Below are 27,733 nucleotides of genomic sequence, written 5' to 3'. Positions count from 1 at the left end.
CATTTTTCTGAGATAAGTCAAGTCTAAATTCATTAATTCATTTTTAAGAGGAAACTGTTCTTTCTCTGCAGGAGCACATATACTAACACTTGGCATTTCAGTTTGTAGCATGCTTTTTAAGATTAACAGTGACTTAAGAGTTTTCTCTCAGGCAGAAGTTAGTTACTTTATGTTTATGTATCCAAATGTTCCCTAAATAAAAATGCTCTCTCTCAAGGCACATTAAAGCCCTTACCTGCCAACCTTCCTTACTGCAACAATTACTTATTGAGCAATTACTAGGTCCTAAGCCCTCGATATATATCATAGTCTTATTTTCAAAGCATATAGAGATATATAATTACAAATACATACAGTCAAAGAAAATTATAGGGAGTTTATTTATATTGATGCAGATCCGCTTTGGGCAAGCAGAGAAGGTATCCCTAAGAAACTGAGACTCAAGCTGAGATTTGAATTACATGCAGAAATTTAGTTAGGAGAAGGGGGGAAATCGCATTCTAGGAAGAGAAAGTACCACATCCAAAAGTTTTGACATGTGGAGTAGCATTCTAGGAAAAGAAACTACTACATCCAAGAGTTCTGACATGCAGCATTTGGAAAAATACTGGCTTTTCTGGCTCGCAGCAGGAGGGAAGTAACGCAACATGAAGTTGAAACTATATGGGAGTTGAAAGTAGGCAGAGCCTTGGCAGCCACTGGCAGAATTTGATCTTTATCCTGAGAATTGAAGTCTCTTACCTCCCTGTAGCTTAACTACGAGGGCCCAGAACCAAGATGACTATCGTCAACATGATTTAAATGTTCATTTCAGGAGATTCTCGCTCAGAAAGTTAAGGTTGTAAATCAGCGAAACTTTGCTGTTTGCTTTAGGAAATTCCTGCCAACTAATTTATCCAAACGTTTGACTCATCTCTCCCATCAGGACAAAGGAATGCTCACCTGCAAAAGCAGCTTGCTTATCACACAACAGTTTATTTATCAAGCCTTCCATCAAGACTCTCACCTTCCTGCACCCACAAATCCTAAACTATCCCATGATGAACTGTGTCCCAATCAGTTGGAAGAAGCACCTTCAGCCACCAGCACAGACGGAAAGCTTGTAAATATCCTCCTCTATTTCCCCTCTTCTGAGACATCATTAAAACTCTTTCAAGGCAGGGTTCCCTGTGCTCGGTAGAGCCAAGAAACTTAGCTTTGCTTGACCAACAGGTATTCTGAAGGGTTTTTTGCAAAGTTGGCAGTTGTCAATCCTGGGGGCAAACGAAGTGAGAGATCAGTTTCGTGATCTAATCTGGTTGCAATTTGGTTAAGTAGATTAGACAAAGCTCAGAGCCAATATGTGGATGCAGCAAGAGGTTATTGCTATAGTCCAGAGGAGAGGTGAAAGGAGTTTGGAATTTGGACAAAACAATGGACGTGGGATAAATGATTGGATCAGAGACATGTCTTGGAGGCAAATCCAACAAGGCTTGCTCATAGAACAAACAGTGGAGGGAGAAAGGGAGACAAGGTATCAGGCATGAATTACACATTTTGGTTTGCTACACTAAATAGAACATGATGTCATTCACTGAGATGAAAACAGAGACAAAGAAATGGGTTTGAAGAGGGATGTAGGATTAGAGTAGGAAATCATGAGTCAGTTGTGGGTGTACTGAATTTGAGTGAGACACCCGAGGGGAGATGTCAAGTAAGCATTAGCACAGTGGTCCTGGAACCCAAAAAAGTTTGAAAACAAAGGAAGGACCAAATGCTCAGAAAATACTTATTTTCACCTCCATTGTGGTCTCTGTAAAAATTTCTTACACTATTTCAAGTCCAAAGGCTTTCTCTACAGCCCTCCAACTTCAAAAAAAAATATTCATGTCAGAAAATTCCTATATTCTGATTTGAGAAAGGCGCCAAGTCAGTATGATATAATTATTGCCCTCTGAGACCAAGCTGGTTCTTGATGCTTTTGCTTGCCAAGTAAACTGTGGGATGCCGGGCACAGTCAGATGGTTAGTATCAGCCCATGATGACTCTTTTCTCTCCATGTAGCTAGAGCAGCGTGAAGAAGTTTATAGCCTGGGCTCTGGAGTGAGGTGAATTTATATTTGACTGTTGGATCTGCTACTCACTAGTTCGGTAATCTTGGAGAATTTTCTTACACTATTTGAGTCCCAGGTTCTTCAAGTAAAAATGAGACTAACAATCATTTCCACTATGATGGCATTTCATGAGGATGGTGAAGGTACTGGCAGGCATAGCACTTGGCTGTAGTATGGGTTCAGCAAACGTTAGATATTGGTGCAATCATCCTTGGTTCTCCACATTACAAGTTTCTCAAACATGTAAAATCTAGCCATGAGAAACACCACACCTGTAGGACTAAGAGGTTAAAGAAACAGGATGCCTACATTATTTTTCTAATTTTTGGCTACTGCCTTCCACATACATCCCTCCCTCCAGAGACCTCTATTTTCAGTGTCCGAATATTCAATGCTTCATTTAACTAGTCTCATCTCGGTAAAGAAGGGAGTGCAAAACAGAATGCAGGTGGAGAGCGCTCATTTTTCCTCATATGTGACCCCAATTGAACCTGGGGTTGTCTTTTGTGCTGTGAGGTGATTATTCTCTGGAGAACTGGGCAAGTGTTCCTTTACTGTAATCCTGCTATTTGAACAGGCTCCCTAAAGCCAGGAGCTTTCTGAAAGGGGGCTTTTTTATGCATCCAGTTGGATTAGGCAAGTGTAACCTGACTTTTCTTGAACTAAACCACATAAAATATTTCTTGAACAAATTTGAAAAAAAAATCAAACAATTTCTAATTTTTTGCAATGAATTCCCACAAGATCAAGCTAGCTCAAATGGAATGTGATTGAGGTAGGGAGACATAAAATTGGTTCAAACTGGAATCGGGCCAGTTCTAATTATTTTAGGTGAGTCCAGATCAATTTAGATTAAGAGAAATAAAGCTGGTCCAGAGAAGGTTAAATGGAATCTAAAAACTTTTTTTTTTTTTTCCCAGCTCAAAATTGGCTCTAATTGAGTAAAGGGGATTAAGACATTTCAAGTTGTATCAATCCATTTGAAGTTGGATTAGATAAATGTGAATGGGGCAAAGCTAACTTGCTCAGCTTGAACCAACCAGACCAGATTCCAGTTCGAATGGAATCAAACTTTATTAACTGAGGTTAATTTCTGAGCTGTCTAAAAATAATGCTTTCAGAACTGGTGCCACTCAATGCACATGTCATGGTAGCAAAAACTACAGGTTGTCTCCCAGCATCCATTTCTGCTATTTTTCTTTACCACCAAGAAAACTACTTATATGGTTGCGGACAGTAGCACATCTTAGCTTTAAAAACACACACACACACACACACACACACACACACACACACAAACCAACAAAAAATATTAAATTTCCCATTCTTCCCTGAATAGAAGTTGTGGTAAATTAAGGGGTGGTGGGTAGCTTCTGGGAAAGTTCCTTTCTATCACTTGCTGCCTGAAATGTGGAGATGGCTAGAGACACGGTGCTCAGATTACACCCAGGAGTAACACTTGATTGAATACATCTCTAAGGATTGCAGAGTGAAAATAGGGAAGGATCTGGGGTTCCTGACAATAGGATTGGGATACCATCTAGCTGTTACAAAAGCCATCAGCACCCCTCCTAAATCTCCCCGATATTCACCAATCCTGGTCAAGGCTTTGGTTGTAAACACCTGTATTCTCTGCTTGAAGACCAGAAAAGACCATGGAAGCATGATTAGGATGGTCAAGGAGCTAACGCTCCTGGGATCAGCTCCCATCCAATTAATTCACCAATATGCTAAATACCCCATTTTTCTTATCCCTCAGATGGGACATCTCTGAAGTACATTTTACTCTCTTCCCCAGAGGTCATGGGCAGCATTAGTCCTCAGTTGTCACAGTATTAATTTTCTCACTCATGTTCACTATCCAGGTGTCCTTTCCTTCTATCTAACACTGTTCTCACTATCTCCTGAACAGTGGTTCCTGGAATTGCCAAGTGAACAGGCTGCTTGCTCTCAAATCCTTGTCCATGTCTGCTCACAGGGTAACCAAATGTAGGATACTATCTCCTGATTATCTATGTTGGGACCTCTTTTGAACTGAGAAAAATAAACCCTTCCAAAGAAACTAGAATTAATTGGGTTTTCTATTATAGGCTTCTACATCTCATCTTCTTTGATCCAGTTAGCAATGAAATACTTCTTTCAGTTCAAACCCCTTTATGTTACTAGATTTTTTTCTAACAAAGAACCATTGTTAAAAATCAAAAGCCCAAAGTGGAATTTGAAAGCCTTTTGATTGAATAGAATCTGAATTGAATATTAAATCTTATTGAATATTGAATATTTTAAATGCTTATATTTAGCAAATAAAATTTCAGCAAATAAATGGCCTCTACATGGACAACTCTAAAGGAAATCTCAGTTTTCGCTTGACCTGTCCCCAACATTTGATATGGCTGGTCACTCTGTCCTTCCCCAAAAATGTTTCTTTACTTGGCCTGTGAGTGACCACTCTCTTGGTTCTTTCTCTGCCTCATTGACTGATCTTTTTAAGTATTCCTTGTTGGTCCTCTCCATCTTGACTGAAGTACCAAGGGCTCAGTCCTTGCTCTAATTCTCCTTTATATCCATGGGCACTGTCCAGATGAACTCAATTCCATAATGGGAAATAACATCCCTATGCTGATGGATCTTAAATTAGTAACTTTAGCCCCAACTTCCCCCTGAAATTGAGACTCCAAAGTAATTCCTCACATCAGATCTGATTGGCTGGCATAGGAAACTCAAATTTTACATGACTAAACCAGGTAAAACTACTTTTTGCAGTCCTTATCTCAGTGATGGAATTCCTTTCTTATAGTGCCCAAGATGAAAGTATATGAAACTCTTCAGAATTCCTCATTTCTCCTGGAGCACTCTGCTCCATCAGCCAACGCTATTAGCTCTGCATTTATTTATTTTTATTAATTTATTTTTGTCTTTGAGAGAGGGAGAGATAGAACAAGTCCTGGGTGGGTGGGGAGAGGGAGATAGAGAGAATCTCAAGCAGGCTCCATGCTCAGGACAGAGTCCAACATAGGACTCAGTCCCACAACTCTGGGATCATGACTTGAGCTGAAATCAAGAGTTGGACACCTAACTTACTGAGCCACACAGGGACCCCTCAACTCTACATCTAAATGCCTCGAGAATTGGACCCCTTTACATCACTTCCCTCACTGCAACTCTAGTATAAACTATTATCATTTCTTGTTTGAACTGTTGTAATTATTTCCCATTTTGGTGTCCCTGAATTCACACTGCCCATGGGCACCTTATTCTCCAAACAGTAATCAAAGTGATCCTTCTGAAATCTAAATTGAATCACATCAATACCCTGTTTAGATTCTCTAGTGTGTTTCTGTCTTAACCTAAGTCCCCACCCACAGGGCCCAGGGTACTGACTTTCAGATACTTCTGTGACTTCGTCATCTGCCACTCACCCCATGATTCCATCTGCTCCAGGCTTGCATATCTCCACATTGGTCCTTGAACATACCACAAACGCAGCTACTCAGGCCTTTCACTTACCATACCCTCCACTGGGAATGCCCTTCCCCAGATAGCCAGATGGCTCCCCACTTTGTTTCCTTAGTTTCCCCTCAAATGTCACCTTATTAGAGAGATGGTACCCCAACCAACTTCTCTCCAATGGCACACCTCTCTCTCCTTTCCATTTTTTCCCTCTTATTCTCCTTAATTTTTCTTCAAAATCCTTATTATCACATGACTTGTTACATATTTACTTGTGGATTGTCTGCCTCAACTAGACTGAAAGCCTCTAAAGAGCAGGGACTTTGTCTCATTCACTGCATATCTCTGGCACCTGGATCACTGCCTAGGACACCATAGGGACACTATCAATGTGTTCAATATGTGAATGGATTATTACTTTTATTGAAAAATTATTCTTGACCATTCATTCAAATACCTGATTGGGTGTAGCATATTTGAACACCTGAAGGAAAAAGGAATGGAATCTTCAAAGTGTCTATTAATACTTGTTCATACTTTCATTCATCAAGGAACTATCATCTCTCAAGAAGAGGCCCAACAGGATCTGAGCTGTGGCTATTTGGTTCCCGAGGCTTGCCATGTAGAGGGTGGAAGACTAAACAAAAGGCAAATCCCTACTTTGCTAGAACTGCTTTTTCCATTTCATTCAAGGTGTTAACTCAGAAACAGACAGCTTCCAACCTGCTCCCTCAATTCTTTAGCTAAAGTGCCAAAGGAAATCAATTTCCTTCTAAAATGTATTGAGACAACCCAGTAAGGAGGAGATGACAGGAAAAAAAAAGTCACTAACACTAAATGTGTGCTAATGTTGCTTTTTATTTCATTAAACCAGAATTATTGCAAACATCAATTTCAGGAACATTTTATGTAGACATCACAACAAAAAGAGCAACAAGGTAGGTAAAACACACTCGCTCACAAATAGTTATCGCCAGAGAATAAAGTAATTCAGAGAAAGATTAAAATATTCTTTGACCAATGGAGCTATTGAGAAACCACATATCCTAAAGTGAAAATATGGAATAAAAACAAATAGTACACATTTGCTTTTTACTCTTCAAATTTAATCAACAAAAGCTAATAATATTGTAATATTGTATGAGGTTATTGAATACGCTAAGTTTAATTCTTAAATGCTCTTCCATCTTTTGCCTTCCAAACCAGAGTTCTAATTAGATTCACAATCTTACCTGGTTTAACTCTGCACCCACACCTCTGAATTCTGTTTATTTCTTAGCCAAGTAGAATTCTCCTAGAAATCCAGGACCAGGATCAGAGATAGGATTATAATCATCCACTCCCAGGAGAAATGGAGGAGGTGTTTTTACTGTAAGGCCTCTAATTCCCAGATTCTCTGCCTAATATAAACCACTTAATAGTCTACACTGACGATTCAAAGCTTGAGAAAGGGAATGTTGTATAACCCTGGACTTCATTCTGGTTATTTTTTCTAAGCAGAGAACAAGATAAGAAATGGGCCCCTCACACTGAAGCAGGTACACAGAGATATCTGTGCCTAATGTCTACTCCAAGCTAATGACACAAGTGCTTTGGGAAGTGAATTGAAATTATTGCTTTGATTGAAAGGGCCATGCTACAACACGTTTGTCTTTACCCTTACCTCTAAGTTAAGTAATTTAGAATAGATAATGGTTAATTTTAGCTTTTGATAATAAGCATTCAGCTGCATAAAAGATATATCTTCATAAAGCAAACATCTTAAATAGTTTCTCCTTTTAAAAATAGTTTTGATATACTTCTGATGTCCCTAATGATTAGTGCTACAGATGCTCAGCCATATTTTCAGACACTGGTTCAGGAGCCACTGAAATGTTAGGTAATTCTTTGCTGGAAAAATATCAGTTATTATTCAGTCTTTATAAGGTTTCACTAAACTACTGGTTCTCAAATTTTACCTTGCCTCAGAATCACCTGGAAGGCTACTTAAAATATGCCAAGTTGCATACCCAGAGTGTCTGATTCAGTAGGTCTGGGGTGGGGCTGATAATCTGCATTTTTAATGAGTTCCCAGGCAGTGTTGATGGTGCTAGTCTAGGGACCACCATTTTGAGAACCACTGCTTTCAACTATGAATTTATATGTTCTTGAAAGAACAATGGAAGCTTAGAATCCAGGCCCTATGCAGTACTTACTAAACTGTCTTCAAGGTGGTATCCTAAAGACAGTCCTTGAGACTATCAATTTTTTACTTTCTCCTTTATAGTAACAGTAGTGCCCAGGCAGCTAAAGAGTCCTTAACACTATTTCCTTAGCATTTTTGTTTTACCAGGCCATGCCAGGGAGTTTTTCCTACTTCTCACCAGAAGGGCTGCCATCTCTTCTGTGTCCCCAGATGCCCTGGTTCTCTAAGTCTCCCCAGAACAGGACCCGTGTCTCTGGGGAACCAAAAGCCACAGCTACATGTCTCTCCCCAGGAGGTCTATCTCATCCAGGAGGAAGTCCATGTCCTCCCTGCTCACTTGAGGGCTGATCACCACTTGGCGGAAGAAATTGACCTTCCCCCGGTGGGGCTGGTAGCCCAGCATCAGGCTTCCCTTCTTCATCATCCGCTCCTTAATGGCTGGGGCCACCTGCATGGGGTGAGAAGAGGGAGGAGGTGAAAGACCTGAGCACATTCCAGCTGCATTCCAACCAGTCACGTGATACCCACTGGCATCCACTGTGGATCCCACTCCCTCACACACATCAAGGCCAATATTAATAACAATCTACTGAGAACTTACAGCATATGAACACTGATCCAAGGCCCTTAGATAAATTAATTCATCTAATCTTCACAGTAAATTCACAAGGGAGATACAAATATCCCCTTTATGGATGAAGAAATTGAGGTTCAAGGAGATTAGACAATCTGAGGTCCCACGCTCGGTAAAAATAAGTGAAAGAACAGGCAGCCTCACGTAAGCACAGACTCTGAAACCTAAATCATCATGCAATGTTGTCTCCTTCAAAACAAATCGGGTGTCCTCAGGAAGCACAGGTTTAAAAGTGTCCAATGGTACATTCCCAACTTCGTCTGAACTAAAAAAATGCTTCTGTTCAGGCATCTTAAATAAAGAAAATTAGTCTTGGATGGGAAAGAAACACATACACAAAATAACAGCCTTGCATTGATAGTCTACCAAGGAAAACACGAATACGGATATTATTCACAGTCCTCTTTTGAAGATTAATAGTTTATTAGTTTATTAATAGGATATGTGAAACACAAATACTCTTTTATTAAGAGGTGCAAAGGTAGGAATAAAATAGGAAAACCACACTTTCAAGATTTACAGAAAACAAGGCGAGAATGAGACCTGATAATCCAAATGCACAAATTTTTCTACAAGTTTAATGTTTGAAAAAATTGATCTAATTTAAGAACCATCTGGAAAAATCAGTCTGTTTTCATATCGGTAGTGTGACCACCCAAAAACTAGGTTATAAACTTTTAAAGTAGTGAAGTTGATCTTTGAAACACTAAGTTAAAAAAATTAAGCGTGCACTCTTCCTGGCTTGGAAAGGCAAGCAAAATTTTTCCATTTTCCTTTTATTTTAATTCTTTCAAAATTTCTGAGCATTCCTACTTGAATGTATAATGAGAATATAATGAGTTTCTGTCCTTATCTTCTCAGAAAGATGAGACTTAGTTAATCTGGAAGGGAAGAACGCATACGTAAATAACACCAAGCATGATGTGCTTTGAAATTCCTTAGTTGAGGGGGCATAAATCTCAGTTCCCAGGGCCTGTCTCAGAGTGTGAAGATCCCACACCTCTCTAGTTTTTAAACACACTGATGTTTTGCCAGATATACTCCTGAAAACAGGCCTTCACCTGATATTCAACATAATCTTGATCTATTGCAAAGTTTATGGAAAACATGGGTGTTTCAGACCTCTAGAGGTATGATATGTTGGACTCAGCCACAGAGTCTTCTCAAGGGATGTGAGGATAATTTCAACTAAGTATTTTTTTCTCTTATGTGCTAATTTTAGAACCTAAATCTTGCATAACATGGACTACACTATGCCTCAACAGCAAAAACAAACATCCATTAAGCACAACCACATTGCCATTCTAGCAAAGTATTGGAGTTCTCTCGCTGTATAATGAGACATAGAAAAGAAAATCTATGAGCATAAAAGGGAAAAAATGTAGACAAAGAAGATGAATTCAAAGGTCAAGTTAATGAAAAAATATAGACCATCAAGTTCTGTAGGTTTCTGGAAATGTGTCACCGATTTTATTCTGAGCTCTTTAGAGATTAGAAAAATAGGGTTAAATAAAAATCATCTCCAATCTCTTTGCAAAATTTAGTGACAAATGTTCAGTGGATGCAGAAAGGAAACAAGGAGGTAAGTCTCTACCTACTCAAGCTCCATGCATATCTGTCTGAAACCCTGACATTTGAACATTTCAAGCAGCCGCTAAGTTTTCTTCCAAAGCTCTTTATTCAGGTATCATTTGTTATTGGAATTTAAAAAGTTTGGTGAAATGAGACCTGAGCAAATGAAAGGTGAGTGCAAAAAGAAAGTGTTCTCCATAAAAACTAAGTTGAATTCTTTGAAAAGGCTGGGTAAGGAGGGACTGCTAAGCGTCGCTGCAAGCTAGATGTGGGAAGAGAACTAGAAAAGCCTTCAAGCAGAATCTAAGAGTCCAGACTAATTCTGCACACACATGGCCATACGGGTGCCAACCCCTCACTCTCTTTACAGAAACCCGGGCTGGACGGGACAGATGATTTCTGAAGAGTATAGTTAATGTAAGAACAGTAGAGTCCCTTTGATCATCAGACCTGTACTCAAGAAAAGCCTCACTTTAGAAAAGCCTTGCTTACTTTTGGAAAGCTTTTAGAAGTCTTCACTTGCTGGGGAAAGAAAAGAATCAAACAAACAACAACTTGCCACTGAAAGGTGGGGACATAAACACACATAGATACATTGTAAGTTAAAATATTTTAAGTCATGTGTGCATCACTTTTTTTTTCTTTATTTGCTTTAACGGACCTCCTCACCTTGGGTAGGAGGGCTTCTGGTGCAAATGTGGCTGTGAAGGGCACATGCACACATGTGTATGTGTGTGTGCACAAGTGTACACACAATCACATGTAACTTAAGCTTTTAACCCACCATCCATCATTAACTGCTCTTAAAGTCTTCCTAGTTTGCCACAGAGCAACATGAAACCATGGTTTGACTTAAGCTCATGACAAAAAGTATTTAATTTTAATTCAAAGAACAAGTAGGCTCTTGAAAGTGAACTGAACTATGAGAGAAAAACCAAGAGTGACCTGGTTCACATAAGACAAATGGCTGGCCAAGGGAGTCACAAACTGTCAATTTTAGACCTTACAAGTTGTGGTTTGGCAAAAATTTTTTTAAGATAAAAAGTCCTTTCTTATTCATCACCATCTTCCTCTAGATACCCAGGGTATAGCCAGCTCTGGATTATAGTCAAATTTAAATTTAAAACAAGCATGTGGTTGGCTCAAGCCTAATTTGCATTGTCTATTTCTGTTTATTTTTCAATGGCCCTATTTTCCCCTCCCCGAATGATATTTTATGCCTTACCTTTGGAGACCATGAGATGTTGATTCCAGCTCATAGTGTCAGAGGCTTGCATGAGGCAATTATCAAAATGAATTTGTCAGGTTTGCATTTCTCATAAGCCAACCAAAAATATTTTCTAATGTGAGCAGGAAAGATAAAAGAGGACCCCTCAGATATTTTAATATGGAGATATTTCTGATTCTTTAAAATTCTTGCTCTTGTAAAATATGCTTCCATGGTGAAACTCATGGCAGGAGACCCAAAATTCTAAGCCAAATTTTGCCACTGACTTTCAAAAATCATAAATAAATGACTGTATATCTATGTGACCCAGAGAACAAACTAAGCAAGAGTTTAGCAGGACAACCTATATTTTATTTATGTATCCATGAATATATGATTCATTCCTAGAGGTAATTACTCCTAGGCAAGAGGGGAAGACCTCTTTTATCTATGAATACTTCATGGGAAAAGCAAGTCAAAAGCAACACCGAGGCTGATACTCATTAAACCTCCAACACAAATTACAATTGTAGTGGTAGCACTGGTTAGTGTTGTTGTTAAATATTTTAGCAACTCTTTACAATTTGTAATGCACTTTCACATATCCCGATTCCCGTGAACTCAGATTAAAGCTTATTTGAAAGCAACCCATGTTTGCAATTTAGAGACCAAGAACGTTCCCATTAACAGCCAGCTTATAACATTTGCACCTAAAAAATCAACCATGTTCGATTTCTAAAACTCCAGGCACAATCCAGTGCTGGGTACTGGATATTCTCTTTTGCTGATCCAAGCAGAGAAACAGTCCTAATCCGACAGGATGGAATATTCACAGGGGAAAGAAAATACGCACAAACTAAATGTAAGTATCTGAATATCATTCCTAAATGGAGCATGCATGGAGGAAAGCAATTTGGCAGGAGTGAGATTGCTTTCCAGCTCTCAATTATTTTACTGCTGGTTTTTCTTCAAATTGTAAATCAAATTCTTTTCGCATGCCTCAATGCTCTGGTCCCTGCATTTTAAGCGAAGGAAGATCCTGACATTTCTATTTGGTTGCACACAAACTTAATCGACACGTTTCTGTAGGATTGTTGTCCCCCCCCCCACCTTAAATTATGTTTCAGCAATGATTTAGTCATTTAAACAGAATTTTGTTGTCATCCTCCTGCAGCATAAAACAGCATTTGATACTTAAAAGTTGCTTAAGCCCAAGGAAAACAAAACAAAACAAAATTCTCTCATTCTGGCCAAGTACAATAATTTGATAAACAGTAACTGACCAGACACCAGCACAGCCTTTTATGAAAATAAAATTTTAATGTCCATAAAATGGTATTTCTTCTTAAATATGTGTAACATATTTAAGGTTGACAACAACACATTTGTTTTCAATATACAAAGTGTTTCTCAAACTCTCTGTGAGGAAGTTTATTTTTTCCAATGCATTACAGAAATAATTTTGTGAACTATAAAAGTTAACTATTGATTGAAAATGAATTACTAAATAAAAATGAAATTAAAAAGAATAATTATAAGCCCATTTTTAAGATATTTTAAATTCAACAATAAAGTTAATCTGTTAAATTGTCATAAGTTTCTAAACAGCAGCTCTTGGCTTCCATATTTTTCTCATTGCAGACTGGTAATATTCAGTTTATGGATCTGCATAGGGCTGGAGACTACATTTTTTTTAAAGATTTCATTTATTTATTTGAGAGAGAGAGAGAAAGAGCACAAACTGGGGGGCAGCGGGAGAGGGAGAAGCAGTCTCCCTGTTTAGTAGGGGCTAAGATCCCAGGACCCCAAGATCATGACCTGAGCCAAAGGCAAACACTTAACTGACTGAGCCACCCAGGCGCCCCTGGAGACCACATTTTGAGGACTGCTCCTCTGTTTTAACTCCCTTGACTACTTGTGGGTGTATATTATTTTAATTATGAATCTTGATGTTATTTTGCATATTTATTTATAGGTATTGCCATGGTCTCCATAACACTCTGAATGGTGTCTTGTATTCCATCGTACCATGATGCCTTAGTTTACCTAAATCATTTCCCCGTTGTTAAATCTTGGACCTGCTTCAGCTACAATGGTGTTTCAGTGAAACCATGGACCCAATCATAAAACCTCTTAATCAGCCCTTCAAAAGAGATGATAATAGTAAATGGTTCAAAATGGTTTAGATACAACTTCTAGGATCTATATACAACTTTCCCCATTACTTTCTGGGCAGGTGAAATCAAGTCACATTTTTTTCACTTGTTGAATATGGAGCACCACAACACCTAGAATAGCTGTGAAGACAAACCCATAATTAAAAGAGGGTATCTGTTTGAAGCAAATATGAGGGACAAACATCATATAAGCTTCTACTCTTGACTCTAGCCAGCAATACCATTCAGAACTTCTAATAAGTCCAGAAAGACTTGAATTTTGCTGAATTCTCCCATAAACCATGAACAAATCAATGTTCCTCAAACTCCAGGTTTTAGAGTTAACTTCTCAATTTCAATTTAATTAATCTGCATTTCATTTTCTTCAAGGAAGTAAAGATTCTGTGGGGGTAGGAGGCTATACTCATAATAATATGCAGATATTGTGGATAGAGCATAGAGTGGGTAGGCAGGCTACTAAGCTGAAGAGTAAATTATGAAAGTTGTATTGTAACTAACATCTTGTTGCAAGATTATCTTGCCTAAAAGGAACTTATACCAAATGCAGAAAATTACCTATGATATTTTCTCTCTACAAAAAGTCACTTGAAAGAGTTTTCAATTTCCCTGTGTCTATACTGTATACCACTTTGGCCTCCTCTGTACTCCCCAGAACAGTTTATGGCCATACCAAGGTTACACATTTCTATGCATGGTTAAGCAAATAAACACCAAGAAAGGAATAAAATGGGGGCTCAATTCAGCTGCGACACTTTAATGTTATTTTAGATCTGAGGGGCAAACTTTTCTTCTTTAAAGGTCAGATAGTAACTATTTCAGCTTTTGTAAGCCATACAATCTCTGTTGCAAATACTCAACTCTGCCACTGGAGCATGAAAGCAGCCCTAGACAATAGGTAAACAAATGAGCCAGCAAGGCTGTGTTCTAATAAAACTTCATTTAAGGACAATGAAATCTAATATATGATTTTCACATACCAAGAAATATTAAGCTGCTCTTGATTATTTCCCGACCACTTAAAAATGTTAAAGCCATTTGTAGCTTCTATGCTAAAAGCTAGATTTGGTCTGGGTCATACATATCAACTCTCTGGTCAAAGCAAAAGGATACATTACAATATGTAAAATCTATTTCCTTCAGAGAAAAAAGCACATAGAAAGTTAGGTACATTGGGTTTTTTTAGAAATTCTACATTGAGTCAGGAAATGCTAACGGACCTTCCTTCTCCAGCAGAGCATGAAACCAGTACACAGATGGGCAGATAGTCACTCTGACTTTCTTCCAGCAGTTATTTTTGAGCAATCACAAAAAAGTAATTTGCTTTATGCTTTCTTCCTAAATATAAAGCCTTGCCAGTACTAATGACAGGCACTGATCAAAACTCACAAAACTATACACCTTAAGAGGTGAATTTTACCTGTGTGTGAATTTAAAAATGAATAAGTAAATCGTTTAAAAAATAAAAGAGGGCCTAAGAGGATATGTAAGCTACATGTATGACTACATGAAATCATATTTATACTTTAGTTTCTAGAACCCCAGTCTCCTCATCTCGAGGTAGGAGATGACAGTGGTATGGTACCCCTTCACACATTTGATAAAACACGGAATGTGATATTACAGATGCAGCCTGTAATGCTGGGAACAGATAGTATATGATGGAGATTAATATTATTATTCAAGAAAAGTCTAGAGTACAAACTCCAGAAAGGAAATGGAGCTCTAAATTGGGATGTTTCCTTCCAATTCTACCACTCACTTCATGTTCTTAAGCAAATCACTTAATTTCTCTATCGGCTTGAAATGAGAAAGGTCATGGTAACCACATTTAGGTGTAAAAAAAAGATAAAGCTATTTTGGACATAGTGGCACTTGAAGCTTTTCTTCACAGTGAGGCTTTTTTTGGAGGCTCTACAGCACATTAGATCAAACATTTAAATGTACCCACCATGCTGGGGGCACCTGGATGGTGCAGTCAGTGATGCATCTGACTCTTGGCTTCAGCTCAGGTCATGATCTCAGGGTCCCGAGATCCAGCCCCTAGTCAGCTCCTCCAGGTTCTACCAGGAGCCTGCTTGTGGATTCTCTCTGCCTCTGCCCCTCCCCCTGCTGGTGCTCTCTCTCCCAAATAAATAAATGAATCTTTAAAAAAATGTATCCCCCATGCTTATTGAATGTAATTCACATATGATTATCGATGATTTCACGTGAGTTGTAGATGACTAAACTAACATAAGGTCTTGACTTTGTACTTTTGTATTTTGAGGTCATTTATATATGGCTACGGATTCAATTCCTCTGCCCTCAAGCTAACTTTGCCTGATGGCTAAATAAACTAACTCTGTTTAGTAGAGTAACCAATTACCCAGTTTCCTCACAACAGATCAATTTATACCTGTAATTTTCAATAGCATCCCTTTCATTGTTACAGTCTAGATAGATGCTGAATTACAGATTTAGAATAACCATACAGAGACTAACAGACTAGTTTAGGCTGACCTGGGCCCAATTCCTGAAATTCTATGTGACTTTGGGCAGATATTTAACTTCTCTGGGACTCACATTTTTCTATCAAGACCTGATAATCCCTTGTAGAATTGTTATGTGGACTAAATGAAATAATATATATGAACACACCAAGCATAGAACTTGGCATCTACTAGGCCCTCGACAATATGAACTAGGCTTATTAATATCTTAAAACGAATTTGTTTTTAACCAACTTATATTCATACCTGGTCTTTTATTACACTATTTCATTACTATCTCTTGAGAGATGAGCATTTGAAAGTTCTGTGAAAACATGATTTGTAATTTATTCTTTCTCTCCAAAGCCTGCAAACTGTATTTAAATAATTCTGAGAGGTTGTGAGTTAGCAGTTTTAGAAATTAAATCTTATACCACATGTATGCCACTTCTATATTAATTTTCTATTTAAGTTCCAAGTTTTTTCCTACGTGGGCAAAGTAAATTTTTTTTCCTTTAAGAAATAAGACAGTAGTTGATCATCTTGGTGGGATGGTGGGAGGCAGGGAAAGAAGCTTTCCATTGAAATGTATGGTGGAAAATGGTGAGTTTCTATTGTATACTAGAAATTTCTATGTGTGGTGTAAGTATTTTGCAAAAACAGAGATATTTTCTAAGTAAAAATTCACTCCTCCTTTGGACACATGGGAAGGTCATATACTGAAAAGGCCATTTGTCCCCATATTCATGAGCTTTTGTCCAAAATTGTACGGTCTCCTTTGCTGTCCCTCCACTTACATTTTTATCAAAGGAAGACTGAAGAGTAGTATTAGGAGCCCCGCAAATATGCCTAAAGATACAAATGACCTGGATTGGGCAGGGGGAGGCAGGAATGCCAATCCAGTGCAACTGAATTTGAATCTCAATGGGTTAGATTTCATGGTCTTTATATTTACCAGGAACTTCAAATGCTTGTTATTGCTATGCAAGTTTGGGAATAGGGCAAATGACAGACAGTCCTTTAAGCGGGACCTCAGGGAGGTAGAGGTAGAGGTGAGAGATGCTTTGGACCTGAAAGACAATTTTGAGTAAGGAGGGGAGAAGAGATTGGGAATCTCCTCTTTTTGAATTTCTAATGTCAATTTTGTAGTAACGTAAGACTTAGTTGGCAGGAGATATCCTGCTCATGATAAATAAAAAGTAAAACAAAACAGAACAAAACAAAACTAGTGACCTTCAAAGAAATTGCTAGCCAACTTTTCTATTAATCATAAAACCTAATAAAGTGTTGAAAACACTTAACCATGGCCCAGGAAACAATAAAGCTTTTTGTTCTGATTGCTTGGAGAATCAATTTGCCTCTTTCCATATATTTTCTGCCATTCCTTACCTGTCCAATTCTCTTCTTACTTCTGTGCACAACAGTCACTCATTCCCCTGGCATCTGCCCCCCTATCATTTAGAGCTGAGCTTCATTGGTATAAGTCTCATGAGCTTATTGGTGGTCTATAGCCCATGAAATCAGATGCATCTAAAAGATCATTTCAGCTTGGCAGAACATGGAGAAATAGGCCACCTTAGGCTGGACATACCTCTTTTCAAATATGGATTTTTACCCTTATTTTCCTCCAGAGTATCTCTCAAAATCAGACATGCACAAAATAAAAAAGCGTCTCAACTTAAAAGAACTGTCCGGTTTATGCCCTTTCTGATACAGAGGAGCCAAGCCACTAAAACAGGTTAGCATCCCAGAAAGACTGAAAAACACAGTCAGCTTCACATTTGGTGTTTACAACGTGGAAATGACAATGACAGCAATTCCAGTAAACCTAATGTCAGTCATATATTCAAGGCAGCTGAAATGAACAGTCATAAAAATAAACCAAACTGAACTGAAAGCATTAGCTGAAGAATGGACACAATAAACGTTTTACACACTCTATAAAGCAAAAACTTAATCCTCGATGTGTCACAGCGGCCATCTGAGCTAATAGCTGCCCAGTAACTGCTGTGGGCCAACTCCAAAGTTCTCGCCCATTTGGGGACATCCCCATATTGTTCCTTAATTTGACAAGATATTCGCTAATTCTTTCCTTAAAGTGACAACCGCTCTGGGGTGGTACCACCTTGCTAGGGGCATCCGTGTCTCACGTTTTGGATTGCTGCAAAGGCTACCCGCATTGACGTCTGGAGGTCGAGGGCGCTGAACTAAACCCACCTAAGGAAGAGTCACGGTGGCCGAAATGCCAGTGATGCCCCTGCTGAGAAACACAGATCCCGAGCCCCCTGTCTCCGGGGAAACCGTCCACCCTCTGTCTTGACACCTCTGGATCCTTTCAGTTTCCCTCAAGAGCTATGAACTTTGCTTCCATCCAGAACAGAAGACTTCAGTAGACGGATCAGCAAAGTGAGTGGGATCTTCAGAAGCCAACAGTCTCTTCTGTTGTCGCCCTTAGATTCTTTTCTTTCTGTTTTATTTTTTTCTGGCTTGATTGAGGTATGATTGACAACTAAAAAATGTGTATAATCACAGTGTACTGTGTGGTGCGCTGGTACACATATACATTGTGAAGTGCAGGCTCACAGATTCTTAACGTATTCTGAGTATCCCTCCACGTGAGAGGAGAGGGGGAGTACAGGCCAGGTTTCTCTCTAGGTCCTCTGGGCAGTGGTCCCTATTTCTAAATGCTGCATCTGGCTGTTTGAGCAGGGACACAGCTTGGGGATCTCCAGTTAGTTCTACTACTACTGCCTTCTGCGGTAGGTGGCTCAGACTCCCCAGGTTGTAGGCACACGGAAGGGCATTCACATCTCTTCCACACACTTAAGTGAGTAAGAAGTACCAGGTAAACATCTAAAGCCAATGAGAGACTGATTCTTTTTCCCATGGGTTTTCTCTGAGAATCCTTTTCCCTATAGATATTTGGCAACAGGCAATTAGCAGCTGAAATCTTGTCTTTTGATTCAGCCATGCCAACAAGCTTCGAACGGCCAATGGAGCTTTCTGGGGCCTAACGCCAAACCCCTACCTGGCAGTACAGGCACAGGTGGGGGAGGCAGTCTTGTGTTGGTACAGCAGTAATTTTGAGGTTGCAGAACCTGCATTTAGGCAAGGGAGGCTTAGCTTCCTGAGTAGCAGAATTATTGATTTTTTTTTTTTAATAGATTCTGGGCCTGACAGACAGGGAGTAAAACGGAAAGTGAGCCCATGAGATTACACTGCTCTGAACCTAGAGACATCTTACTCTGCCCAGCCTGCCTTCACATCTGGAGTATGCCTCAGTGAGGTGCACACTGGCCTGAATCACCTACCTGCAGCCACTCATCTGCATCCTTATCTTATTTATAGATTTTGGGTTTTGTTTTTATTTTGTTTTTGCACTGGTATTTGTGTCCTGAGTAAACTGAAGTCCAGCTTGTCTTTTTTATCATTTTTTTTTTTTTTTTTGGCCTGGTGGATTACAGATGCGCATTGTCCACCTTGAAGCTGCACACACAAGATACTCCCACCTCTTCTTATGGCTTTTCTTTGCATGCCTATTTACAAGCGATTTTCACATCATTTCACTGAACTTTATTAATTGAGCTCTAGTGCATCCTAAAATGCCTGCTGTTTCAAACTCAGAGACAACCTGAACTTTTAAAGACAGATGTTTTATGTACCTTACTTTTCTTTCTCTCCTTTCTTCTTTCTTTCTTTTCTTCTTTTTCTTTCTTCTTGTTTTTTTTAATTAACTCAAAGAGAGATACCATGAGAATTTTTTTTTTTAAAGATTCCGTTTATCCATTCATGAGAGACAGAGAGAGAGGCAGAGACATAGGCAGATAGAGAAGCAGGCTTCCTGTGGGGAGCCCAATGCGGGACTCCATCCCAGGACCCCGGGATCACAACCTAAGCCAAAGGCAGATGCCCATGAGGATATTTAAAAATAATTATTATTCCTGTATCACTCATAAAAATATTGAGAAAATAGGTGTTAGGTGTTCTTCACTAAAATCTTTATCAACGCCCGTAAAGGATTTTTTTTTTTTTTTTTTTACAATTAGTGCTATAAATATTAAGCAACAGCTTTTAAGGGCAACCCATACAGTTTACTTAAGTAACAAAATGCTCTAGGTTTGCACATTTTGTGCAGATTAACAAAAGTGATTATACATTCTTCCTTATGGAGCTCGCTCAACACTCTTTAACTAGTGCTGAAAATTGGAAGTTGCCTTTTCCTCAAAAATCATGGTGGCCCAGTGGTTCCAGGGGGCTACAGGCTACAGTGCTGCAGAGGGGGAGCAGGGCTGCCTCGGGGGCAAGGAGACAGAGCAGACAGGACCCTTCTTGGCCTAAACCAGCTTTCACTTTACATGTCTTATATATTGGAGTTTTATGCAAGAATTTGACTAAAAAGGCTCTGCCATTTAAAAAGACCAAGTCCGAATTTGATTTGCAATGTATTTATTATTATTATTATTCAAGATTGATCATTTTGAGATACCGGAAAATACCCCTAGGGATTTTGGCGAAGGGGATGCTTCCTACATGCTGAATCTTAAGGGGAGAGGGAAGTTCTTGACCAGATATTCTTGACCAAGTTGGGGAATCTGAGAGAAGTCACAGAGAAACATGTTGCTTTGCTAAAACCAAGCTTCCTTTGCTTGAGGGTTAAGGATAAGTCAGACATTGCCAAACTGTGTTCCAATAGAGCCACAATGATAATGATGGCCATTTCACATAACTGAACCTCAAGTATGTCCTAGTACAGCTGCATAGCAAAGCTGTATCACCTTCCCATCCAACAGCCATTTTGTGTCTCACAAGTGATCCTTATTTCATTCCTGTGCTTTTATTCTCCCATAATCACCCAGAGTTTCAACTTACCCACTTGCCGTTTGAGTGGCCTTATTTTGTAAACTGCTTATTCATGTTCCTTGACCATTTTAGGTGACCATCTTTATCTTACTGATTTAAAAGGACACTTTATTGCTAAGAACATTAAATATCTGATTGCTTTACATGTTGCAAGTTATTTATCTGCTTTTAATTTTGTTTTTAGTTATTTCATGTACGGTATTATTATTTATATAATCAGATCTATCAACTATACACATGTTTTTTTTTCCAACATTGGTTTTATACTTAGAAAGCCTTTTACACCAGTTAAGTGAATATTTTTTTTTCTGATTTGATTTTGATGCCTAAAACCTTTAATCCATTCGAACATTCCATTTGTACCTTGTATAAATTAGAGATACACTCCCTGTGTTTAACCAAGAATCTCCACACCATTGATGGAATAAGTTTGCCTTTCTCCAGCACGTATTGGGAATGCATATGATGAATATTCCTATGAATACTTGGGTCTGAGTTTTCTATTCTGTAGGATTTATATGTCTATTCTTAGAATAATCAAGCTGTTTTATTTATTGCAGTCTATAAAATATTGAGTTCCCCTTTCAGTATTCATCCTTCCCAAGATGTTCTTAGCTATTACTATCCATTTGGTCTCTTAGATGACATTGACAAACACTGTGACAAGTTAAAAAAAAATCTTTCCATTAATATGATTAGAATTATATTTATCCTGCATATTAATTAGGGAAGAATAATCTCATTTAGAATTTCAGTGTTTTTCAGTTTCTAAATGAAGTGGTTTTTAAAAATATGGCTGCATATTCATTGGCATTCTTCTCAAAGAGATTTCCTGAATTAGAAAGTATTTGTGGCAGTCTAGTTACCATAGGATGCAGTAGATGTTGCATGGCCTCCAACGTGAGTTTAGGGGAGGTAGAGCAGTGTCCAGCTGGTTCTCAGGGACATTCACTTCTTGAAGTCCAACTATCCTGAGCTTACCACCCTATGATGAATCCCAAGCCATCTGGGGAGGCCTCAGGTAGGGCTCTGGTTCATAGGCCCAAATGAGTCCCAGCCAAGGGCCAGCATTAACCATCAAATATGTGAGTAAAGATGCTTCCAGAATATTCCTTCTCCAGCCATTGAATCACCCTCAGGTATTTTAGACTTCCCAAATGAAGCTCCAGACATCCCACTCCTGTGCTCTGTCTGAATTCTTAACCCACAGAAGCCATGAGCATAATAAAATGGCTGTTTAAAGCTGCTACATTTGGAATAATTTGTAAAACAGAGATTGTTACTGGAACATGGAGGATTTTTGGAGGGGGTCCTTAAAGTTTTATAGCTTTGCAATTTTCTTCTATAGGTACTATAATTTATTTAACTCTTATTTAATGTATTTTTTTTGCTATCATGGTTGATAAAATTATTCTGACTAAAATGCTGCCTTTTGGGGCACCTGAGCAGCTCAATCGGTTAAGCGTCTGCCTTGGACTCAGGTCATGATCCCGGGGTCCTGGAATTGAGCCCCACATTGGACTTTCTGCTCAGAGGGAAGCCTGTCTCTCCCTCTCCTTCTGCGCCCCTCCGTCCCCACTCCTGCTCTCTCTTGCGCTCTGTCTCAAATTAATAAAGATTTCTAAAAAAAAAAATAATAAAATAAAATGCTGCCTTTGATACAAATTTCAAATTTCCAGCTCCTAGATTCTTACTCTTTGCATAAGAAAAAGCTTTTGTTAGATATTCAACTTTGTATATCTACTATAGACAATTTTTAAAAGTTTTTTAGTTGGTGCCCTTGGGTTTTGTAGATACATAATCATGCAATCAAAAATGAACACATTTGAGTCTTGTCTTCTGAACTATTTTAAAGCCTATGTCTTTTTTTTCTGGTCATCGCAACTGGTTAGCACTCTCAGAATGACATAAACGCGCAACAGTGAGGGCACATGCTCCTAATTCGTTACCAAGTTTAATGAGAAGGCTTTTCACATTGAATATATATTAATCTAATACGTCACATAAGCAAACAAAGGATATAACCACGAGATAACCTGTAAGTGTCCATATTAATTTTGGTCATTCAACCTATACGTATTTCTCCCCTCCACCCCCAAATTTCTAAGGGATTTTTTTTTTATTGCTTCATTTTAAAGTGGGAGAAATAATTTTGGAATACTTTCTTGATTTACTAGTTCAGACATAGGTAGAAGATGATGAAATTCCATTTTTTAAAGCCTGCTTTTGCTTAGCTTTTGAAATAATGGAGTTCTGCTGCATGGAGCAGGGAAGATGGGAGGCGTGCGGCAACACCATGTGCTCCGCTGGCTGGCTAATCCATCTCCTCAGACAGTTCTTGGGAATCCAAAAAACACGACATAAATTACAGTTTTTCAACTGTGTGAGTGGATTATTGTGTCGCTCCCTGAAATAATCCTCTCGTCTTTTAACACTGTTCTGACCCAGTTTGGGGGAAGTATCTTTAATATCTTGTTCTACTTCACTGACCTCTGGGCAGAAGAGCCAGAGATATCTGCATTTAACAGGAACTTTCATCTTCGGGCTCACAAAAAGGGTCAGCTTTCCTTAAAAAGGAAATTGAAACTCATACCACAAGGCCGCTTTTTAGGTGATTTTACTTTCTATTTTATAACCCTGACAAATAGAAGGCAAGGCTGCGGAATAACTGAAGTGCCTCAGTATAGTGCGTACCTATTGATGGAAGTAAATCAAAATCTGTTGACTGCACCTGTTTTTACCTCACCATTGATTATTTGTCAAGTCACAGGCACTCACTCCAGAAAGCAAAGCAGAAACACATGTGGAGAAGATGAGATAAGGCTGGATTGCTAGAACAAAGGACAGAATAACCCACCCAGACGAGAGTGGGGTAGAGAAGTGCTCACAGGAAGCAATAACTCTGAGATTTCGCAGCAACTCAGGTTACCTAAGTGATGGCTAAGAGGATGGATGTGTTCTAGTTGGCAAATGGGGGACCGATTGCCGGGGCCTACAGATTTTATTATCGTTGTTGATTATTCACACGTCCTTCCTGCCCTGAGAGTAGGCATCTTTGCCTCTGCCTGGAAACCTGTAGTGTCTCCCTAGAGCTGGGGTATACGTAGCCATTCCATTATGATGTGGTCAGGTCTGAGCTGAAACTTTAAGAGCCTGTTGTGTGTTTTTACCAGCCCTTGCCTCCTTTCCCTTTGCTGTGAGGATGATATGTCCCAGAAGGGAGGTCCTCTTTCAGCGTGGGTGCTGGGATCAAGACCATGGGGGCAGAATGGAACTGCCACTGACCCACAGTAGACATGAAATTTGATCAAGAAATGAATCTTAGTTACTATGAACCACTGCATTTGGGGGCAGTGGGGCTCATTTGTTGCTGTAGCGTAACTAAGTGAAACCTAATTAATACAGATCAAACTAAGGTGTTTGGATCGAACTAGATCCGGGATGAATCTCACTTCAGAGGAACCTAGCTAACTTTTGTTTAGCTCTAATTTTCCCTGCATCAGACATAGCTGACTTAAAGCCCTCAAACCCTGAGGATACCACACACTTCGATTTCCATAGGTGAATTCAAGGCAAAAACTGGATGATTGTAAGCTACTATTCAATGAGTGACTGCCACCATGAAAGTGGCTTAGACATGTACAGAGACAGTATCAATCTATAGCACAGAGTTGGCAAATTTTTTTCTGTAAAAAGCCAGATAGTAAATATTGTAGGTTTTGCAGGTCATACAGTTTCTGTTGCCAACTATTCAGGTTGTAGGTGAAAGCAACCACAGATAATAGAAAACACATGAGCGTGGTTGTGTTCCAGTGAAACTTAATTTACAAAAACAGGCAATGGTCTGGATCTGGTCTGTAGGCTGACCCCTGCTATAGCATAAGAAAACTTAAAAAGCAACGCAAAGAAACAAAAACATCTTAATACAAGCCTAATGTTTTACGATCATGTTCGTATTGTTTTAACATTAAAGCTACCTGGTGGTCACTGAAGGACATAGATAAATTCTTGCCTTTCCCATATTAAAATAAAGATAAGAGAATCCACAAGGTTTTTGTAGGAATTATTTAAGATGACATATAAAGTGCCAGTGACTAGGTATTCAATGAATTTGTTTCTTTCATCTTTCATTTCTTTTTTTCATCTTTGTCCACTCAGAGTGGATTCTCACTGAAGGCCAATTAAATGCCTGCCAAGTTAATGAATGAGGTCAAATAGTAATGAGGTGAAGCAGAGAATCTTTAAGTCAACATCTGCCAAGCAATTGGCTTGCTAAGATAAACTTATGATAACTAAGAATAACTATTAATATATGTCATGATTTACATGTCCATTAATTAGGCTCCTAATTATATTAACCTGACATGGAAATGCTTTCTTCTCGGGATGCCTAGGTGGCTCAGTGGTTGAACATCTGCCTTTGGCTCAGGGCGTGATCCTGGAGTCCCAGGTTCGAGTCCCACATCAGCCTTCCTAGATGGAGCCTGCTTCTTTCTCTGCCTGTGTCTTTGCATCTCTCTCTGTGTCTCTCATGAATAAATAAATAAAATCTTTAAAAAAAAGAAATGCTTTCTTCTCAATGCAGGGATATAATAAATCTGTGTTTTATACAAAAGTCATACAATTCCTAAAGTCTTGCATTAGAACTCTGACCTGCATGGACAAGGGTAGAAAACGAAATCTCAGTGCTATCTGCTCAATTAAACACATGTGAATTTTGTGATTTCTTGAACTCAGATGAAGAGGCCAAGTTTTTTTTTAAAAAAGCAATGAATCAGGACGCCTAGGTGGCTCAATGAGCATCTGCCTTTAGTTCAGGTCTTGATCCTGGGGTCCTGAGATTGAGTCCTGCATCAGGTTCCCCGCAGGGAGCCTGCTTCTTCCTCTACCTATGTCTCTGACTCTCGGTGTCTCTCATGAATAAATAAGAAAATCTTAAAGAAAAAAAAACCCTGAGGTCTAATTTGGGGATGCAAGACAGAAAAACTGTCATCCAAATAATTGTCAATAAAAACCACCATTAGAGTATTTGAAAAAAATGAGCCTGCTCTATCAAGGGTACAAAAATCATTGTCTACACATTCAGTGTTGTGTTTCAGTGTGTCTGTGGGAATTAAACTACTGTGAGTTTGAGCATTTGAAGGCAGAAATGTCCTGAAAATTTCCTTCAGTGAAAGAAGGCAATTTAGGTCAGGAATCCTCTCCATCCATCATCCTCACCTTGTAACATTTTAGCAGCTACATAAGGATGTCTCTACAACATGGCAACTTTCAGGTTCTGGCCCTGTTCACTTTGCCCCTCAGGTGATTCCCATGACCATCGGCCCGAGCCAAGCCTTCCACATGAAGCATATCATCAGACTAGACAGTTAGCATCCGGCTCTGCTCTGTTTATGTTGACAGCCAAATGAGCACAAGTGGAGCTCAGTCATCGTTCCTTCCTAGGGATTTCAGCATCCAATCCACTGGCTTGTCTAAAAGTTCTTCTTTTCCACTCATCCAGCTCCAGACCTCAAAACGTAGCATGAAAAAATTCAGTCTCCTTGACGACTGACAATAATGAATCAACCGCCTATCTAGCTGTCAAAATGATGGTGTGTTTAGCTATCTAAATAATCGAGCAGGAAGAGGAGGGGGAGGGAGAGAAGTGTGTCTGAACTGAGTCTGAAACTAAACCCACTTGATAATTCTGGAAAAGGATGGATTCATATCTTGAATACAGCTCATTGGACAGTTTTTACTCAAATCCAGTTTATTTTTGAAAGACAGTCCCACTCTTTTTTTGTGAGTCAAATGAATGTTTCAGTATTTTAAAAAACAAATTACTGTTTTAAAAAAAACAGTAATTTGTCATTTCCTTTGAAGTGGAGATCCTAGATATGGCACATCCAAGGGGACATAGACTGAAGATTTACATATGAGGGTGCAGGGATTATACATTTCCACTGGCCTATCACAGTATTCTCTCTTCATTGCCCATCTGTCCGCCTACTCACCAAACTTGGATTTCAGCTCCTGTCAGGGCTGTGGCCTGTGGTTTGAACTGTCTTCACCACGGAGTTAAAATTAGTCTCTTCCTGATTCATAACACCAGCTAGATCCCTGGGACCACTAGTAATGGAGAAGCAAAGCTTCCTGCCAATCACACAGAAAATGCTTCCTGTCGGAACCACCCCCCAAATATTGACAGGTATGGCCAGCAAAAGGACTGAGACCCAGGGGTGGGGAAAGGGCCAGTCATTCTTGAAGCCAGAGGAAGGCAGTTAGGTCAGTTGCAGAAGGCTCTGTGTTCCTCCCCTTCTTCCCAGACCAACGCAATGGTATGGAGACTATGGATTGATTTGGGACTCCATCTAGTGAAGGATTTGAGGAAGTGCATGAACACAGAAAGAAACGCCATGCCAAATTATGTTTCAACTGATAATTTCTTTTAGACTCTTTTGAATGGTTCCAAACTAAACAGTGGTGTGATTTTTTTTTCAAGTTAGGGCAAAAGCACAACAGAATGACCAGAGACTGGTATAGACCAGTATCGGCTGATTATCCCATCTGCCTCTTGAGAAAAAGTGGATGGTATCCTCTCTTAGCACTTTCCCATTGTCCACAGAAGGAACATAAGAAATCCCCCACAGAGTCAGTTCAAGAAATAGTCTACTTCTGCCAGAAAGTCAGCATCTGGGAGTGGCACCAAAGGGTTTGGGAAGAATGATGCCCGGGTACCAGATTTTCAAACATGTATTTGTCAGCTGCAGTGCTTTTCAGTTAAACAATATATGTGTCAGAGGCCTTAGCTATCAAGAAATTAATTTTTTTCTAGAACTCAATAGTTTTTATCACCAGAAAATCAGTACCAACAGTACCTATTTCACAGTGCACTGCACACAAAAAGCACTCGATAAATATAGCATTGTTCAATAACTAACATTGGCAGCTAGAATTTTTAACTGGGGAAGAAAGCTGACTATAATTCAACTATTACATTCTGAATTCTTCTATATAAAACTGTGCTCTTGGAATTGGATAAATGTTATGTGATTGCCTTTAAACTTCCCATAGGGGTGGGAGGGGAGAAATAAAGCCAAACAAT

The 27,733-nt window shown here is 39.1% G+C and overlaps 1 protein-coding gene across 5 annotated transcripts in view; it reads right to left on the bottom strand.

The window, feature by feature from the left end:
* Nucleotides 1-6,381: 6,381 nt before the first annotated feature.
* GADL1 (glutamate decarboxylase like 1) overlaps nt 6,382-27,733 on the bottom strand; it is a 161,997-nt gene continuing 140,645 nt past the window's right edge. For all 5 annotated transcript variants that reach the window (XM_026000900.2, XM_072726622.1, XM_072726624.1 and 2 more), the window contains one exon: nt 6,382-8,176. In XM_026000900.2, the coding sequence (XP_025856685.1) occupies nt 8,003-8,176 (174 nt within the window). In that variant the 3' untranslated portion in view covers nt 6,382-8,002. The remainder of the gene's footprint in view (nt 8,177-27,733) is intronic.

Source organism: Vulpes vulpes, chromosome 11, assembly GCF_048418805.1.
Source record: "Vulpes vulpes isolate BD-2025 chromosome 11, VulVul3, whole genome shotgun sequence".
NCBI lineage: Eukaryota > Metazoa > Chordata > Mammalia > Carnivora > Canidae > Vulpes > Vulpes vulpes.
The sequence above is the reverse complement of the archived record's forward strand: the minus strand, read 5'-3'. Positions and strand labels throughout refer to the sequence as shown.